Source organism: Artemia franciscana, chromosome 3, assembly GCF_032884065.1.
Source record: "Artemia franciscana chromosome 3, ASM3288406v1, whole genome shotgun sequence".
Classification (NCBI taxonomy): domain Eukaryota; kingdom Metazoa; phylum Arthropoda; class Branchiopoda; order Anostraca; family Artemiidae; genus Artemia; species Artemia franciscana.
In genome coordinates, this window is record NC_088865.1 from 31,618,672 (window position 1) to 31,638,086 (window position 19,415).

Below are 19,415 nucleotides of genomic sequence, written 5' to 3' on the forward strand. Positions count from 1 at the left end.
CTAAGACAGTTCCAGTTATGACCATTTTTCTTTGGAGATCAAATACAGAAATAAAAAATAACTTCAAAAAGTTATTAATATTTTTAAAAACTCAGCAAAGAGAACGTTACGCAATACACTTTTCCAGGTGCTACTTAAGGCGACTTACCAATTAAATATTGGACGTAGTTAGAAGGTGTAGAGGAGGGTTCGTCCTTCTCCCAGTATCCATCAATGATGTTAAAATACTTATAAATAACCGTTTTTGTAGCTTGCTTCACAGGTTCTTTAATGAGCTCTCTCTTTTCAATGGGCTTTTCCTGAAAAATAAAGTCCGATTTCATACTAGGATTTATTTTCTTTTTCAGCTGCTTTTCTTATAGTTTAGTTTATAGTTAGTCTTATAGTTAAGTTAGGAGTCAGACTCTTTCGGTGGATTTGAGCATAGATTCGAAATTTGAAGCACTAAAATAAAATTAGAATTTGGTATCCAGTCAGTAGCTGACTCCAGCCTGCTATATGATTTCAAAACCTGCATTATATTCTAAGAGGAACTGTATTATGTTCTTAAGAATCTTTTCCGGATATTTGAGGCATTTTTTTTTTCTTAAACTGATGCCGAATCACAGGTTTTGAAGGACCTATACTACTACTATTACTACTAATACTTTCAACAACTCACTGCAGCACCAAGCCACCCGAGGCCAATACAGCTACACACGCTTTTGCTCCATCCCATTCTATTTAAAACCTCCCCATCTACATCTTCTGAAAAAGTTCCCTTAGTTTTTCCTTACAACATCCTTCCATCCCATTTGGGGATGTGCTCTGTTTCGTTTTCCCTAGAAGGTTTGTTGGCAATCTGTCATCCTTCATCCGCACAACGTGGCCTAGCCATTTCAACCTTTCTCTAATTATAGCCCTTTAAAGCGCGATTATAGCCCTTAAAAGCTTAGGCAATATTTAGATTGGAACAGATTGAAAAAGGCTGCGAACAAACCTACACGTATGTAGAAATCTCTGGGTAGTTGCGCGGAAATCTAAAAAAGCACAAACATCTACATCTAATTTAAAAAAGTAATTGAAACATGTGATTAAAAAAAAAACAACACAAAAATCTGCAGCTCTTTTATTGCTTTTTATTGTTGACATAAACCTATGCACTTAGCACAATTATTTTTGATCAATGATTGATTAACACATACTTTTCTAGTTCTTTTGGAAGTTCAAGTTTTGCTTTCCAATTATAATTTTCTTGTTGGTTGACTCTATCGTTAGGGAATTTCTATCACTCAATTGGTTTAAGTAAAACAGGAAACATGGCTTTGTAGAGAGAGATACGTGTGATATTGCAACAGTTTGGTCATAATTGACTATGGGGCAAAATGTCACGTATATTAAAGACACTGCATGCTAAAAATTGAAACCGTGGATGGTTCGTTCAAATGGCGAACAGAAAATAATTAAGAATAGGAAAAATGTGTTACTCTCGAAAAAACCAACGATTCTACCGTTCTTTTTGTTCATATTTGATTGTCTTCCATACAATATTTAAATCAACCATCAAGCTGTTAGAAAAATATTTATAACTATTATAAATATTATAATATAATATTATAATATAATATAATATTATAATATAATATTATAAATTATAAATTATAATTATAATATAATTATAATTATAATTATAATTATAATAATATAATTATAATATAATTATAATTATAAATTATAATATAATATTATAATATAATATTATATTATAACTATTATTTAATATAAATATTAAAAATATTTATAAATTTTATAACAAGGTATCAAGTTGCAAAGATATTATTCGAAGGAAGCTAATAAGCAGCATAGCCAGCGGGGAAGGGGAAGAGTGTCCGGAAACATCATCTTTCCTTGAATTGCATAAATTTTGTTTTACACCGAAATTCTTCCTTTCACAGATTTTCAACCCAGTTTGTGTCACTTCAGCCCAATTTTTGATCACCCATCCCTCCCCAAGGTGTATTTGCTGGGTTTTACTTGGGTTCAATGAGTTAATGAGTTTTGACTTTACGATTTTCCCTTTAAGCTTAAGTAATTGTTCAGTTTGAATATGTTGCAGTTGAAAATTTAATCAAAAGACACAATATTAAAATAGTAGATCACGATTGGTATAATCTCCTTTTACAATAGATCTGTTTTCGTTTTATTCATTTTAGTGCTATTTGGTTTGCCATTTTGTTAGTCGAGTCTCTTTCTAGTTATGTCTCTTCTGATATGTTCTTATATATTTTCTTATATTTATATGTTCGTGCTCCGTCTTTTTCATTTCGTATGATTGACGGGTTTTCAAATAAATAAATAAATAAATATTTCTATTAGTAAATCATTATAAGTATATCTAAGAAAAACATACATTAATCTATGTGAGTATGGTTTGTGATTGCTCTATTGATTAGCTTGAATGCAACTGATTTTTTAAAGAAGAAAAATCTGGGTACCTTATATACTTTGAAAGTTCTCTCAATGTCTTGACGTTTTGCTGTTCCAAGTGATCTTTCAATGACGCCGAATGTAATTGAGCCTTCACTTGCCACATCCAGGCATATATCCTAACATAAAAATCAAATGATTCTAATCATTTTTTACAGCAGTCTTATAGTGTTTTATTGTCATTGAAAACTGGCTGAAATTACTATTTAGGAAAGCAAACTAAATATCTGGCTATTAATCGAGGAAAAACTTTCATCACATGTATGTTTAATACACATTTTGAGTGCAATTTAAATGCTAGTAAATAAGCCGGTATTTCTCTGTTTATACATGTAATTAAGAATGAAATAACGAAGATTCTTATAAAAATATCAAATCGCATTCAGGTTAGGAAGAAGGAGGGACAGAGATTCCCAATGTATTTTCAGGTATTTCCTGTTCATCAAATTTTCAGGTTACTGAGGTATTCCTAATTCTTTTGAATTTTGCATAACTTTCAAGGTCAAAAATGTCTCTTTATGACTGAATATCTTTTTTTAGAAAACAACCTTCCAAGGTTGAATATTGTCAATTCAAGTCAACCCTGACAACCCTTAGGTTTAAGGAAGTTTATGACCTGATGCATTTATCTTCGGGCTGAGCTCACTTGTTGGTAAGTGACAGAAAAACATAATGAGTAAAAAAAAGATATCAAATGGTAATTAAATTTAGGCACTGGTGCCGTTAAGCATAACCATAATATTAAATTGAGGGATTCGAGTTCGAATAATCAGAATACCTAAGAATTGCGGTTCAGGCTATTTTTACTTGGAAAGCAATTGTAAAATTCTAGAAAAAAGACAGCCAGTTCTCTTAAATTTCCAAGGAAATGGAAGCTGAATTAAATAAAGATTTGCAGGGTTTATTTTTCTACAGCCTACACAAATCCTCCAGGAATATCATTTTAAGTTTTCTATTGTGATGGTTTCTAGATGGACGACAGTTCTGCTCTCTTGAGTGACTTGGAGGTAAATTATGTTTAAAACCACATGTTTTTAAATCCCTGCTTGATTGGGGACACGGATCAGACGAAAAGAAAATACGGAACTGAAAAAAATGTTCTTTTGAACATTAATATGGTCCATGTAGGAATCGAAAAGTTAGCACCGTGGACCCTTCACCGTTGCCCATTTGAGCTAAAAATTAAAATCGTCTTCAAAGTTATAAGAGATTAAAAGGAAAATCTAAAAATTTTGGACAAGTTTAGGGTTCTAGCAGAAAAACACTAGAGGCCCTTGAACTTTTTCTGCTCTGAGACCAGCTTCTGTTACTGGTTTTGTCAGTTCCCTATAAATCTTTGTTCGTCCTTTTGCAATTATTCTGAACAAAAACGAACAACGAAAAAGTCTATCTGTACAAAGCCTGAAACTGTATAATCACAGGGTCCAAGGTTCAGCCATAACCATATAATTTCTTTAAGGATATGGTCATGAGGATATCCTTTTTTGAAAACATGCTTTTTGATAATAATGTTTCCGCGTCTAAATATATGTTATCATTTCCTTGGACTTTTCCTCACCCCTGTGCAAATTTTCTCGCCCCGGTCCTGTGTACAAAATCCAAAATATTCTTATTTTGTATATTAACCCTGCAATTACTACTATCATATTTCCCTTGTCTCACCAAATTTAATAGATCCTGCAATATATCTGCGGCTCTGGAAAGAGATGCCTGAGTCACAAGAAAATAATTCTCCCATTGATTGTTTTCTAAGAGACGAAAAGACTCAATTTCAGCTGTTTCAAATATAGTTTTCGTTGTCATTTGCACCGCATGCCAATAGTCAGCAGCCATCTTGGGTGGAAGCCGAATCTTCGTTGGTTTTATCTCCTAAAACGGAATTTCAAGCTATTTTTTCATGATTTGTAGATAAACAGGAAAGAAAAATAAAGCGAAATGTATTTAAAAATACAAGTAAAGCAATAACAAGTATAAAGAAAAAAAAACAAATATAGAAAAGAAAAAATTATAAGTCTAATTCATTTAGACTACCGGGGGTATCTAAACACCCTGGGAACCACTCATGGCCCACGAGTTCTATCGTAGACACAACCATATGGAGTGAGATATATTGTTTTTTTTTTTAAGCCAGGATGGCTATGGAAGCCTCCATAGCCTTCAATTTTCAGCCATGAACGGAGAAGAAGAAGAGGATATGAACAATCTTATCTTAGTCTTGTATTTATTATTGTCACGGAGATTAACATAATTGGCAGAAAACGTTAACAAAGTAAAACTATTTTTAGGCTTGGCTTAATAGCAATAAAGACGTAAGGTTGTTGTCCTCATAAAGTGAAATTAGAGAAAAATCAGACAAATTATAATTACATGTGCTATGTTTTGCTTCAACTGTTCTGATCCTTCTTGGACCGAGTGAATCCGTCGTAAGCCGCTCTTTTGACTTTTTGGTCGGAATAATAGATAATCCTGATCTGAAAAAAACAAGATAGATGAGAAATATTGCACAAGAAGTTTCTAGAAAAGAATAAATGAAAACTGGTCAATTTTCTTTGGAAGAGATAATGCTTTAATTTTAGTTGAACAAGAATTATTTCATTTACATTATTTTAAAAACTAAATTCACACTGTCTGTGGAAAGTTGCCCCGAAATATTTGATTCAAAACCTTGCAGATTATAGTGTAAGGCTAATAAAATTATAGGCTATGAAAAAATTTGCACTTTACTGAAAACATAGAACAGTAAAGAATTTCATTGGACTGTAGAAAGCTTTTAGATTTTTTTTTTCAATATTATGAAAAGAAAGTGGTACAGGACATTTGTATACTGTTTGAATCCGCTTTATTTGGTACCACTATTGCGGATTGAGCTCAGTCCAAAAACCACCTCTCATTTCGGTTCTTTGATGTGTATTTCAAGATTATTTTGTAGATTAATCTGCAATTTAGCCGGTTTCTCGATGGATTGTTGGCTCTTTACCATATATTCTTGTTTTTTATTCGCAGACTTTTTGGCTTCGGTAAAGTGCTAGTTTTTCACTTTCCGACTAATCTGGTATACAAAAATACCGCCAATCGGTTTATTTGGATTAATCATCCTTGTGTGGGCTTAGAAGCGGCAATTGTTTTTTGTTTTGGGTTTTAATTTAAATTTACTTACATGAGAAAAAAAAATCATTTGAAAAGCTGGTTTCTTAGGATTAGCTCATTGACCAAAAAAAAATTGGGCAAAATTCCATTGACTTTTGCAATATAAAAATCCGGCCTTCAAACACCATTTGAATACATGAAGGCCTTAAGATTTTGGTAGTACGAAAGTACATTAAGATATGGTAGTAGTTTAGTTCTGCTGAACTTTGCCCACTTTACCATCTTAAAGTAGAGCCTGCTCTTGATTAGAATATGAATATTATTAGATAACATGAATGAACAAAACCTTTTTTTGGAGCCATGTTTCCTGAAAGCAAAATTCTTTTACCTGTAAAAGAATTGATTTTAAAGAAAATCGACTTCGCAAAATTGCATGCTCCTAGGTTTCTAATGGCAGTGGTAAATTCACTTTCTCGAATTCCAGAAGTGTTTCTGACAATATTATTAGAAATATTTTCAGAACTAGTAAATGATATTAATGTAGCTTCGTAGAATGGCGTGTGAAAACAAGTTTTCAAAAACCAACACAGATATAATCTACGTTAGACATAAAAAGATTTTAAGAAAAGATAAGTACATCGAAACTATTTTTTTCCAATAAAAGTGGGCTATATTTCATTTTAAAATGCCAAAAATGCATTGATGCTTGTTTTGAAGCATTAATTTATAACACGAGCTACAAATTTATTTTTGAGACCCATTATTCTGACGAAACAAGGGGAAAGGATTGAAACACAGAAAATGGGGATTCTATTTCAGTTTTGTACAAAACATGCTGACACAATAATTTTGCTCATCCTGGGCGTTTCTTCTATTTTACTTGAAGAAAATGTTAGTACTGTTTTATTGTCAAGATTTACTTCTGCTTTATCTACACAACTATCAAACAGTTCGTGGTAACGAACTGTAGTAAGGAGCGACCCGGCTCAGTAGTAACCAAAACTCTAAAAAATGGAATTTTGATTTTGATACCAATAGCTACATCAAAAGAATCAAATTTTAATGCTGATTTTAAATATATAAATCTAATCAAGTTTAGTCTTACCCATCAAAAGTTACGAGCCTGAGAAATTTTTTGTTATTTTAGAAAATAGGGGGAAACACCCCCTAAAAGTCATAGAATCTTAACGAAAATTACACCGTCAGATTCAGCGTATCAGAAAACCCTACTATAGAAGTTTCAAGCTCATATCTAAAAAAATTTGGAATTTTGTATTTTTTGCCAGAAGGCTAGATCACGGATGCGTGTTTATTTGTTTGTTTGTTTTGATTTGTTTGAGCGACATTAAAACCTAAAACGAACAGAAATTACTTCGTATATGAAAGGGGCTGCTTCCTCATCAACGCCCCGCTCTTTACGCTAAGGTTTGACTCTTTCTCTTAACTCTACTTTTTATAACAGAAAGAAACTTTGGCGTAAAGAGCGGGGCGTTGATGAGGAAGCAGCCCCTTTCGTATATGATGTAATTTCTGTTCGTTTTAAGTTTTAACGTCGCTCCTTACTTTCCGCTAAAAAAAACTTGTTTTTTTTATTTAATTTCTGAACGTTTTTGAATCAATGCATGTTTTGATTTTGGCTCTCCACAGATGAATAATTAAAACGAAATTTGCATATTTATTGTTTTTGCTAAATGGCTTTCTTATAGTTTTGATCGAATGATTTTGAGAAAAAAGGAGCGGGGGAGGAGGCCTAGTTGCCCTCCAATTTTTTGATTACTTAAAAGGCAACTAGAACTTTCGATCGTTTACGAATGTTTTTATTAGTAAAAGATATACGTAACTTACAAATTAGCTTACGTAACGAACTTCTGTATTCTCATGTTTTTATTACGTATATGAAGGGGTTCACCCCCTTGTCAGTACCTCGCTCTTTACAAAAAGGCCTAAATTAGATCCCGATTCTAGGACCACTGGGTCGATATGATCACCCCTAGGAAAAAAAAAAACAAAAAAAAAAAACAAACAAACAAACAAATAAACACGCATCCGTGATCTGCCTTCTGGCAAAAAAAATTTCACATTTTTGTAGATAGGAGCTTGAAACTTCTACAATAGGGTTCTCTGGCACACTGAATCTGATGGTTTGATTTTAATTAAGATTCTATAACTTTTAGGGGTTGTTTCCCCTATTTTCTAAAATAAGGTAAATTGTTTCAGGCTCATAACTTTTGATGAATAAGACTAAACTTGATAAAACTTATATATTTAAAATCAGCATTAAAATGCGATTGTTTTGATGTAGCTATTGATAACAAAATTCTATTTTTTAGAGTTTTGGTTACTATTGAGCCGGGTCGCACCTTACTACAGTTCGTTACCACGAACTGTTTGATTACCCTCATTGTATTGTTAAACATAAACATTCCTTATAGTATATTCTGCCCTATTTAACCAAACAAATGTTTAAGTATTTATTTATTTATGTATATTTATTTATTTATATGTATTTATTTATTATTTTGTCGAAAACCGATTCATACCTTTTTTGAAAAATGGTACACTGAGATGTTCTGGCCTGAAAAAAAACGAACTAGATAGGTCAGTAGTTAGGAAAATTTGTTTAGAGCCTTAATTTTGAAAAAAAACAAAAAAAATTTTTTGTGCAAATGAAGTCACATTCAACTATCTTCATATTGCAACTTAAAGAGCAAATTACATCATTTTTTCCCAGTGGCGAAATCGTTTGCCGTATTTATGACACCTACAGAATTATAAAAGATGACAAAAGTAGCATGGGGGACAATACTACTGCGGGGCATAGCAACCAGTTTTGAGTCCCCAGCAACCAGCATTGATTATTGATTTATTACCTGTTTGTTACGTAATAGGATATTACATAATTTCATGTGACATGTTTTGCTAGAGCTCACGAGTCACTAGTCAGGTGGGGAGCCCCAGGTTGTAACTGAGGATGATGTATTGCGCACATGTGGGTGGTACGTAATACTTTAGGAGATGATTTTTTTCTTCAAGATATTTTCTTTAAGATCTTTTTCTTCAAAGCGTTTTTCTTTTTTCGAGTTTTTCTTTTAATCAAAAACATAATAGCTGGGGAAAAGCTGGAAAAGAATTTTGTTTGGTATCCATGACGGTCATACGGAATTATAGACGAGGATAAACGAATACGAACATAAGGCATGGACAAAATTTCTGAGAAAATTATGAACGGAAATGAATCACAATAAGATGTATGGTTAGGAGACATGCCAGAATAAGCATCACAATATCACAAATGAAAACGATGGACAACGAAATATTCGGTTAGAATGACGAACGACGATACTGACTGTTAAAAGACAGGCAATAGCGGGGATCACATCGAACCGTAAATGAAATCTGCGGTTAGAAGAGAAGCAACTGCGAGAATCCCAACAAATCCCAGGAGAAAATAATCCTATAAAATGAATGGTTCTCTGAAAGTGTAAACAGAGAGAAGGAATTGAATTCATGCCAGAATTTGTCAATTCAACTGAAATTGCTGATCTACGACTTCATAACTTAAAACTAAAAAAAATAACGCGATAATTGTGCTTATGCGTAATTTGAGGAACAAATATATACAAGCAGGCCAAGTGCCGAATGCCGGAGCCCGAGCAAAAATCGAGAACCTGGCACCCTCCTTAATTGTAGCATCAAAATTTAGAAGCATCTCGTCATTTTAAGCTTCTTATTAACCGTTTGGCTACGAGTACAAATTAAAACTTATGGAAAGGCCTATATGTCTTCACAAAGTAAAAACAAGTATTTACCATTTGGTGATGCATGAATCCCTATCCCTCTTGCTCCTGATGAAGGAACTGTCCTTGCAGATGCATCTTTTGAGGATATTCTCACTTGTTTTCTTTGTTTTAGAGTAATAGTGTCACCGTTTCTCTCCTGAAAGAAATATATAATGCAAGACAAACTTTTGTCTTCAACTCATAAACCTTGTCAGTAAGATGCAAAGGGATAATCCAGAAAGGGGCAGGTGATTTTGAAATGGTTTCTTAGGAACAAAAACATCTAGCTACTAAGTCAGACAGTAAAATTATAGGAACACAAATGCTTAATGACTTATTTTTTAGTTTCTTAATCAAAACGATTTTGCAGGGTTGTCTTTCCCAGCTTTTACGCATTTTCAGACTTACTTCCACTAATGCAGACGTAAAAAGTGACGAGACTAAGAAAAATGACACAGATTTTGATTTATTGTTATTATGCTGTTATTGTATACTAGCTGTTGGGGTGGCGCTTCGCGCCCCCCCCCCAAGCCCCCCCGCGTGCGTAAGTAGTTACGCGCTTTATTAGTTACGCGCCATTGCAGTTGTGTCCCTATGTCCCACCTGTGAATATAGATAAAAGAGAAAAGATTTCTCTTTTCGTTATAGATATATATATGTTTTTAATTACGTAAAACTTGCGAATATACAACATTCTTTGATGTCCCATTGTCTGTGCATATAAATAGATTGTCAGGTTTACCGACTCTTGAACATGCAACATAAAATTGTCCATGGGAAAAGCAATCCGTATTCAGATCTATACCTCATTATTCTAATGATTGCCCTTGAGCTTTGTTGATGGTGATTGCTAATCGAACATTCCCTGTGTCCCGGTCGTCATTTATATTCCCAGTATCCCGGTCGTCATTTTTGTCCCAGTGTCCCAGTCTGTAATTTCTCTTTGAAAGTCGTTACGTGCCATATTAGTTACTCGCCATTGTAGTTGTGTCCCTGTGTCCCACTTGTGAATATATATATATATATATATATATATATATATATATATATATATATATATATATATATATATATATATATATATATATATATATATATATATATATATATATATATATATATATATATATATATATTTTTTTTTAACTACGTAAAACTTGCGAATATACAACATTCTTGGGTGTCCCATTGTCTGTGTATATAAATAGATTGTCAGGTTTACAATGATTGCCCTTGAGCTTGTTGATGGTGATTGCTAATCGAACATTCCCTGTGTCCCCTTCGTCATTTATATATCCCCCTGTGCCCCCGGCGTCCCCGTTGTAGTTGTTTCCCTGTGTCCCGCCACGAGTAACACCCTTAACAGACGTTATTTCTTTTTAGCTGGATTACAAAACCGGTTCAAATTCACATCTTATATTCGCTATTAGCGGTAAGCTGCCAGACCGATATTTGGACCGATTATAAGAATCGGCTAGACTTTGAAAGTAAATCTACGCTGCTTGTGAAAATTATTCCCGACCAATTTGAGCACCAAATTCAAGTTTTAAGATCAGAACTTTAAAAGAGCCGGCAACATTATGGAATTACCCAGCAAGAGTGGACCATCACCTTTTGACATAGCTTGCTGCAAATAATATTCTCTAGAGTGTGCTTTAAGTAAACACATGACTTTAAAATAGCGTATAATAATAGGACTGATGAAATTGTCTAAAGTCTAACCCTTCTTTGGTACTTCAGGAATTTATAGAAAGAAAAATCTAACAAAAACCTTCAAGAAAACTAAATTATATTTCCGTTTAGAAAAATTATTTGGGGCCGACATCCAAGATACCTCCATATTAGTTTCAAATTTTTCTTTACTTTTAATTAGATTGATCCCGTTAGTTTTTTTTAATTACCCAGAGAAACAAGGTGAAATGCTATTTTGGAAACCTCTATGGTGTCTCACCGAATTCTTTTATTCTCAGGCCTTATCGTCATAATAGGAGTAAAATAAAAATTGCGTGCAACTACACGGCCAATTATGTATGCCGTTATAATTTGTCACGTTGAGCAGTTCAGCTTCCAAATATAACATTTATGATTGACCAATCAGAGCAGAGGGTTGAGGCCCAGTTTTTTCTATTAGAAAAGATGGAACTTTGAAACAGGAGTTTTTCTATCCGTGATATAGAACAGGCGAAAGATACGAAGACAGCTGTTCCCATTAGTTTTTCGCCATTGTGATTCTCCATTCCTGCAGCACAATTGTGATGCTGAATCAAGAGAAACTACGAACGTTTGCCCCTCCAAAACGTGGATTACCTAATGCAACAATAAACCTTTCGCTACGGATAATAAAAGAAACCAAAAACGAGTCTTACGGCATATTTTAGGAGCAAGCTAATATCAGGCAGAAAATCATGCTTGGTAGAGCGTAGCGAACATCTGTGAGCAAGAAGCTTTATTGTAAATTTTCCATTGTATATTCTGCACTTGAAGAAAAACAAGCAATCTCAAAAGTAATGACTTAACGCTGTTAATGGGCTTCCACTTTCAGATGGCTGTACTATTACATTCAAGCCCCAGAAGTTTTTAGCCAACCCATATCTAAGGAATGTACTTTCTCCTTAAATCCAAGAAATGAGACATGAAGGCCAAAAATTATGTTCATGCTTTACCCTTTGAAATTTGAAAGTCTTATCCTATTAACCCTTAACTAAGGAAGTTTCTACTTTCAGAATTTAGAGTAAATTTTGAGATTGTAGCTCCCAGGTTCTGAGATTGTATTTTTGCAAAAAGCAAATGGGTTTCCATTCACCATAGTTTTGTTTTTCTTTTATTGTTCTTAAGGGGACTAAATTTTCCCAATAAAATGCCCTTATTATTTTCCAGATAACGATAAAATTGCAGCTCCCACTCCAATATTTTTCCTCAGAAAAAATATGTTTTTTTCTGAGTATTAGAGCCATATTTTTGAAATTATATATAATGACGTAAAACTTAAATTTTTCGGAATGTGACTTAATTTTTTGAAATTTACCGAAGCACCATATTCCATATGGTTGCATTCCTGTTCAACAGATTTGATAAAAGAGATGTAATTAGAACACTTTAATAGCTCGTTCTCTAGTTCTAAACTGGTTTGGAATCTTATAAAGTGCTCCATATAAGGTTTCATATAAACTATCGCCTGAAGCTAACCACTTTGTTTATTGTTTCAGTCGTAAAACCAAGGTTTATATTCAATTTCAAATTTACATGGTACAAAATTATATTTGTTTTATGATGTAACGATGGTATTAATTTTTCACTAGAGGTCCAGGGCAGCTTTTCATCTTCAGCTCTTCTCTGGTTGAAGGGCAGAAAATTTGCGAAACGAACCTTCCTGGGAGACTGAGTGTGCGAACTCTTGATATTCAATTGGATTCTCTAGAACACCATTCAACTCTACAAATCGGTCTTAACTTCAATTATCTTAAACCGTTTTAAAGGTTGGGTAACCACAAGGGTTAAGTACCTCATATTTAAGAGTTCACGTGTGGTAGTTTGGTGTACAATGAGCGTACTGGGCGTTTGTGTCGAGGCAGAGACCATAGCTAGCATTTTTACTGCCTTTTGGATCACAATGTAAGTAATGATCATTATGAAAATTAGTCCACCATAACTGGCCCTCTCTACGAAAAGATAGCCTAAATATCCTGATAAGTAATATTTTGAGTTTTCTGCTGGTCCATCATTCCGAGTTTTAAATGATAAGCTAGAAACGGCGTGCTCTGATAAAAATTAGGATCTAGATTATATAATCCTATGATAGTCCTGTAGAACTCCATAAATTTATCACCAAGGGTTAAAACGTTTGAGGCAAGGAAAGGAAGTATAAACCTATAAATTTTAACACCCAGAGTTTCTCTGAACTTGTTGGGAAAATTTATATTCTTCTTCTGAAATTTCTTTTTGTTTTAAATCATTATAAAAGGCTTCCTTGGTTGATCTTTTTTTTTCTCAGAGCGTTGAATTTCAATAGAGGAAAACTCCTTTCCTCATTAAGAGCTATTTTTCGTCTGAGAAATGGAAAATTACTGGGGTTTTCAATACTTTTGTTTTGGACAAGCAAATTTGGATTTTGGCAAGAAATTCGAAGTGTCAAAAAACTGAGCGTATACCTGAAAGTTTTGAATTACATATAGAATTTTACGTATTGAATAAGTATTGAATTACGTCATATAAATTTTTCACCCATTTTGGCTATTGAGACATAGCCAAGCTCTCTTCCTTTAAGTTATGAAGACCTCATCATTAGATGTTAAATGTCATACGAGAGACTGTGAAATCCGACAAGACTACGTAATTTACTCCTTAAAATTGAATTATATGTGCTATGTAAAATACCTCTTATGCTACCTCTAAAATAGATGTGATCTAAATCCAAGCATTTTTCTATTGTTTTTAGGTTTTCATTTAAAGCCTCAAAGAATTTGCCTCAACAACTTGCAAAAGTTTTAATTTTGGTACCATTGGAACCGAAAAAAAAAAAAAAAACAACTCTGCAACATAGAAAAATCGGATAAAATTTGTCGAGGCAAAATTGACCCTTCTTTGTCTTTTCTTCTGAAATGACGAACTTTTAAAAACAACTTACTTTGCATATATAGGAAGCCGGTAATCGGTTAAGCTGGTACTTAAGTCACGAAAATGCACTTTCTTTTGTTTTGAACGCTCAAGTTAAGTCCCCCTCCCACACATAAATCAAGTATCGATGTAGATCTGAGAACCACATTCCGCGAAATTGAATCCATACAGAAAAATTGGACTGCTAATACAGATAAGAAGACGTGTCCACCTGAATTTTTAAAGGAAAATCAAAGCATATATTCGTGATCTATTTATCATATTTACCTGTTGCCAGCTTTCTATACGTCCAAATTAAGTTGTTTTTAAAAAATCTCTATTTTAGAACAAAAGACGAAAATAATAAAAATAACGACAAAAAAGCTAAAAATAACATCATCGATATTTTCGTAATTTCCTCTATTAAAAAAAAAAAAAATGCTTTATGAGTCTACTCATACCCCAAGCCATTCAGTGTGTCCCCACGTGGCGAATATATATTGTACCACTATATGAGGTATGGACCAAGGGGGGAACTTGTCCCTGGGGGCCCATAATATAAACTAGGACAGCCTCGCCTGGGGCCATAAATATAGTCGGAGGAGGATAAAGACCCCTCAAATCTACACACAACAGGGCCTACCGGCGTGCCCACACGTCCCGTGAGTTACAAACCTTCCTCCAGTAATGGGTTTAATTGCATGGTGATGCAGAACACCATCGTGGGAGGATCTTCTATAGGAGGACAAGTGTGGCGCTCCTCCACTCGCTCCTCCAGCAAATTATAGCTGGTAAACGACACAGCATTTACACGGGATTCTGATTAATGGATAATTATTCTCAGCTTAGTCTGTTTGGACGGGCGTTTTTGGGCTGAAAAACTTCTTCGTAGTTAATTTATTTACTATGGGTTGCCTCCCCGTATTAACATAATATTTGAAAGCATGAATATTTAATGAGAGGTAATAGGCTTGAGATTATCAGTGCGGGATTTTGACCCTTGTTGATAGAAGAGCATCACCAAGTGCTGAAAACCATGTTGTGACCAAGATGGGCCCAGGATTGCACAGAGCCTGAAATTTAAAGCTGAAATTTCGGAAGGGTGAATTATCTCTCGGGCAGTTATGGTTAGACTTCAGGATAAGAATTTGAGAGAAATGATTTAAAAAAAAAACGATTTGTGAAGTTGCTGATCGTGTCTTAGGGAAAAAAGTTCAAATATCCCAAATGTAGGGTTTTTTCCTGTCCCATATTTGAGCATCTTTTACTCGGACTGACTAATTGCTTTCAAAGCAATCAAACGTAGGGTTCTTTTTCCTCCAATTAAAGCTAAGAGATTGTGCTTTTTGCATTCTCCCTGTAACCTAGAGACCAGCAGCTTAGACTTTATATTTGAAACATTCGTTGCTGTGGTAGAAGGGTAAATCAATAATAGCTTTCTTACTCCATACTGTAGCGGACATTTTTGGGCCTTTTTTTCCAACTAAGGGACAATTAATGTTGGCTAGTGTTATATAAACATTGAGACCTTCCACTACCTATACTGTGAGACCACTTCCATTTTCTGGGAATTTTTTTTAGCAGTCTAATTAAGCAGTTTTATTTTATATACCGGTTTCTCTAATTTGATGGATATCTCCACCTCTACGGAAAGTTTTCATACTGGATAACAGTGTAGCGGAGTTTAGTAAGTTTGTCTGAATGTAAACAGTGAGAAAATTATTAAATTTGGATTACAATGATTCTCTTGGATTGACTGATACAGTGTATCTGTGGATGCTTAAGTGGGCTAGGTTAAACCTACCTTACTAAGATCTGCCCATAAAGTTGGCATTTGTTTGAAGCTATCTTTTGAAATAATTAACTCATTTTTTTTTGGCGTTGACATTATTAGATTCTTACTAATTTCAGTTATTATAGATGGCGTTCATTTAGACGCTGAACCGTGAACGGGATACCGTGATCGGGATACCTAGTTTGTTACTCGAAGATGTCCAAAGTAAAATCGTCCCTAGAGACGTCTGATCACGAATCGTTGGAGTCTCTTACTGTCATGAATGAAAAAAGTGTTGCAGTGCTGCTGGATATGTTGAAGGACGTAATAGGGTCATTCAAAGTCCTCGGTGGCAAATTTAATGCCTCCCAAATATGCAGCAGAATCCAATATCTTCACCAACGAACAATCGAAGAGAACATTGAACTCCTCCGAATCGAAAATTCCCGTCTGAATGAAGTTGTGAATCTCCAGAAAGAGCTTGAGCGGATAAAATCGCAAAAAAATGGACAGATTTATGTACCCGCACCCCAGCAGGCGTCTTATGCCCAAGCGCTCAAGGGTCCTGAAACATTCTCTGTGATTCTGGAGCCTGTATCTGTGGAAAAACGAAACCGTATGAATTTTGACGAAGCCATGCAAGTTACGGAATCAATCAGCAGAGTTGTCAAAGGAGAAAATTCCGATTTTTCCGTGAAGAAAGTTGTTCCGGCGAAGGAAGGTAGAGTCATCTTGGAATTGGGGTCGAAAAGGGAGCTAGAGGCAGCCATGTCAGTACTGACAGAGAAAGTGTCGGACACGAAGTACAAACCGAAAGAGGTGAAAAAGCACTTTCCAAGAATGTTAGTCAATGGGGCTCCCTCCCCTCAGGTCAAAGACGAAAGTGAAAAATACCTGCTGCAGTGTAACCCAGAAATTCAGCGGATGGCCAACGAAGGGGAAAGCTTCAGGATCATCACCATTCTTGAAAACGCGTCGAAAAGGAAAGTTGTTGTGGAAGTGAGTCCAAAGATCCGCCAATTTATACTGTCCCAAAGAGGCTTACGGATCGGTTTTATCCTTGCCTCTTGCGACGACTATGTACACTTGATAAGATGTAGCAAATGTTGCTTATACGGTCATCGGAAGACAGATTGTAGAGCGGACGAAGTATGCTCATGGTGCATGGGCCCGCACACTTATAAAAATTGCGACAAGTCCTTTTCGTCCCGCCCAAATTGCCGGGCTTGCGAAAAAAACAAACTTAAGTCAGATGGGCATGCTGCCTATGAGTTAAGCAAATGCCCGGTTGCAAAGAAGTTAACTGCTCGTTTAAAGAATAATATCCAGTTTAATTGACTCAATCTCGAGATGTGAATATTGATAAGAATAACTTAACAGTGCTTCAAATTAATTTGCAACATTCTTATTCAGCAGCCCTACAGTTGCAAAAAACAATAGAAGAACTGAAACCGGATATAGTTCTGTTGCAAGAACCGTATGTAAATAAATTCTGTAAAATATCATGTGTTCCATATAGTTACAAGTGTTTCTCTAAAATTGACACAGATAAGAAATTTTTTTGTGCTGCCGTATTAGTGAAAAATAGTCTAAAAGCTGACGTACACCATAACCTCTCGTCTAATGAATGTGTGACAGTTTCAGTTTATTTGAACAGTAGAACTTTGACATTCTGTTCGGTATATTGTCCTCCTTCGGTGCAGCGATTGACAGATAATATCAGTTGTTTAGACAAGGTCAGACATTTTGCTAATTACGTTGTTGGGGGGGATTTTAACGCTAAAAGCCCTTTGTGGCTGAGTAACAGTCAAACTGACAAGAAAGGCAAGGAGCTTGAAGATTTTTTTGCTAGTAAATCATTGTTAGTAGTGAATGATCCTAGTGAGACAACGTATGGGCTACGCAATACAACTAGCCCAGACGTTACTGCTGTAGGTACTAATCTTGTTCAAAGTGTAAGGTGTTGGAAAGTTCTTGATGAATACCCTTCTCTTTCGGATCACTCGTATATTTTATTTACTTTGGAGTTTAATTTCCCCATATTTGAGACTGAAGAGCCAAGATACATTTATAAGAAAACTAAATGGGATACTTTTAGTGCTACTTTATTACGTGGAATCGATGACATTTATTCTCTACCTATGTCCTCGGTGGAGGAAATTGATTGTGCTGCTAATGAAATTAAGAATTTAATGCAAAAAGCAACTAAGGAATCGACCCCTCTTAAAAATAGTCACAAACAAAGCAAATATGCAAGGTGGTGGAACCAAGATTTGACAGATTTAAGAAAGAAGTACAGACATGCTCAAAGGGTCTATAAGAGACTTGGTACCGTTGAAAGCGAGCAAATAAAGAATCAAACACATCTAGATTATAAAACGAAAATTTTGGCAGCGAAAAAGGAAGATTGGAAAAAGTTCTGCGGAGAAAAAGCTAGTTTGGACCCTTGGAACACTATAAATAAAATTTGCAAGTTAAAAGGCTCTGCAACTCTCCCAGTTCATATTTTAAAACAAGATGGGTCGATGACAGATTCACCTAAAGAGGCTGGAGAACAACTTCTAGGTAAATGGTTTTCGTCAGATGATAATTCTAATGACAGTGTTGCTCAAAAGTTGATAAGAAATGAAACAGAAAATATCTCTAGTGAAAATCAGGATAAAATGGAACCTATTACCATGGAAATTTTACAGGATGTTATTAAGTCGATCAAACCCATGAAGGCTCCGGGACCTGATGGTATAATGAATTTTACTATAAAGAAAAATATTAATGTTTTATCACCTACTTTGTTGAAGCTTTTTAATAGTTGCCTAAAGACATCATATTTTCCTGTCCTTTGGAAACAAGCAAATATTATAGTAATTCTTAAAAAAGGGAAAACTAATGATGGTAACCCCGGTTCTTATCGCCCGATTAGCTTGTTGTCAAACATCGGAAAAATTTTTGAACGGATTATTATGAATAGATTAGATAAACTTAGTTTGGATAATTGTTGGGTTTCTAAAAGACAATTTGGGTTTTGCAAGGGTAAAAGTACAATAGATGCAGTTGACAATATGGTAAGCGTTATTGAGAAAAATAAAGAGGAAAAGAAATTCACACTTTGCCTTTTTTTTGACATTAAAGGAGCATTCGACAATGCATGGCATCCAGGTATTTTAAAAAAGCTCAAGGATAAGAAATGCCCAACTCAATTGTTAAGATTAGTGAAAAGTTTTTTATCAGATAGGACGGTATCATATGGAAAAGATGTATCCCGGAAGTTGGAAAAGTCTTGTCCGCAAGGATCAATTTTGTCTCCTTTTTTATGGTTAATCAACATAAATGACCTTTTAGAAATGGATTTTGGTGAAAATTGTACGATTCAGGCATATGCTGACGATGTCACTGTAATTTTAACAGGTAAAAATATTCTGTTTTTAGAAAATTTGGCGGAAAAAATATTTCAGAAGTTTGAAGTGTGGGCTGCAGAAAACAAACTTACTTTCGACCAACGTAAAACAGAAGCTGTATTGTTCACAAACAAACACAAAGTTCCTGTTGTAAATCTTTTTTTTGGAGGAGAAAAAATTAATATACAACAAAAAGTCCGTTACTTAGGAATTATTTTAGATAGGAAACTTTTATGGACTGATCATGTCTCTTCCCGAGTTACTGCTGCAAAGCAGTATTCGACGAGACTCCTTTGTGCAGCGAAGATGACATGGGGTCTC

At 34.7% G+C, this 19,415-nt stretch overlaps 2 protein-coding genes across 5 annotated transcripts in view; both read right to left on the minus strand.

The window, feature by feature from the left end:
- The window catches only part of LOC136025163 (uncharacterized), a 489,107-nt gene that overhangs the window by 174,338 nt on the left and 295,354 nt on the right, over window positions 1-19,415 (minus strand). The gene's annotated exons all lie outside the window — the stretch shown is intronic.
- The window catches only part of LOC136025155 (uncharacterized), an 81,208-nt gene that overhangs the window by 30,994 nt on the left and 30,799 nt on the right, over window positions 1-19,415 (minus strand). The window contains exons 5-9 of the mRNA XM_065700909.1: window positions 9,363-9,489; window positions 4,834-4,937; window positions 4,129-4,335; window positions 2,475-2,585; window positions 149-299 (exon numbers count right to left, since the gene is read on the minus strand). Coding sequence (XP_065556981.1) covers window positions 149-299; window positions 2,475-2,585; window positions 4,129-4,335; window positions 4,834-4,937; window positions 9,363-9,489 — 700 coding nt within the window. The remainder of the gene's footprint in view (window positions 1-148; window positions 300-2,474; window positions 2,586-4,128; window positions 4,336-4,833; window positions 4,938-9,362; window positions 9,490-19,415) is intronic.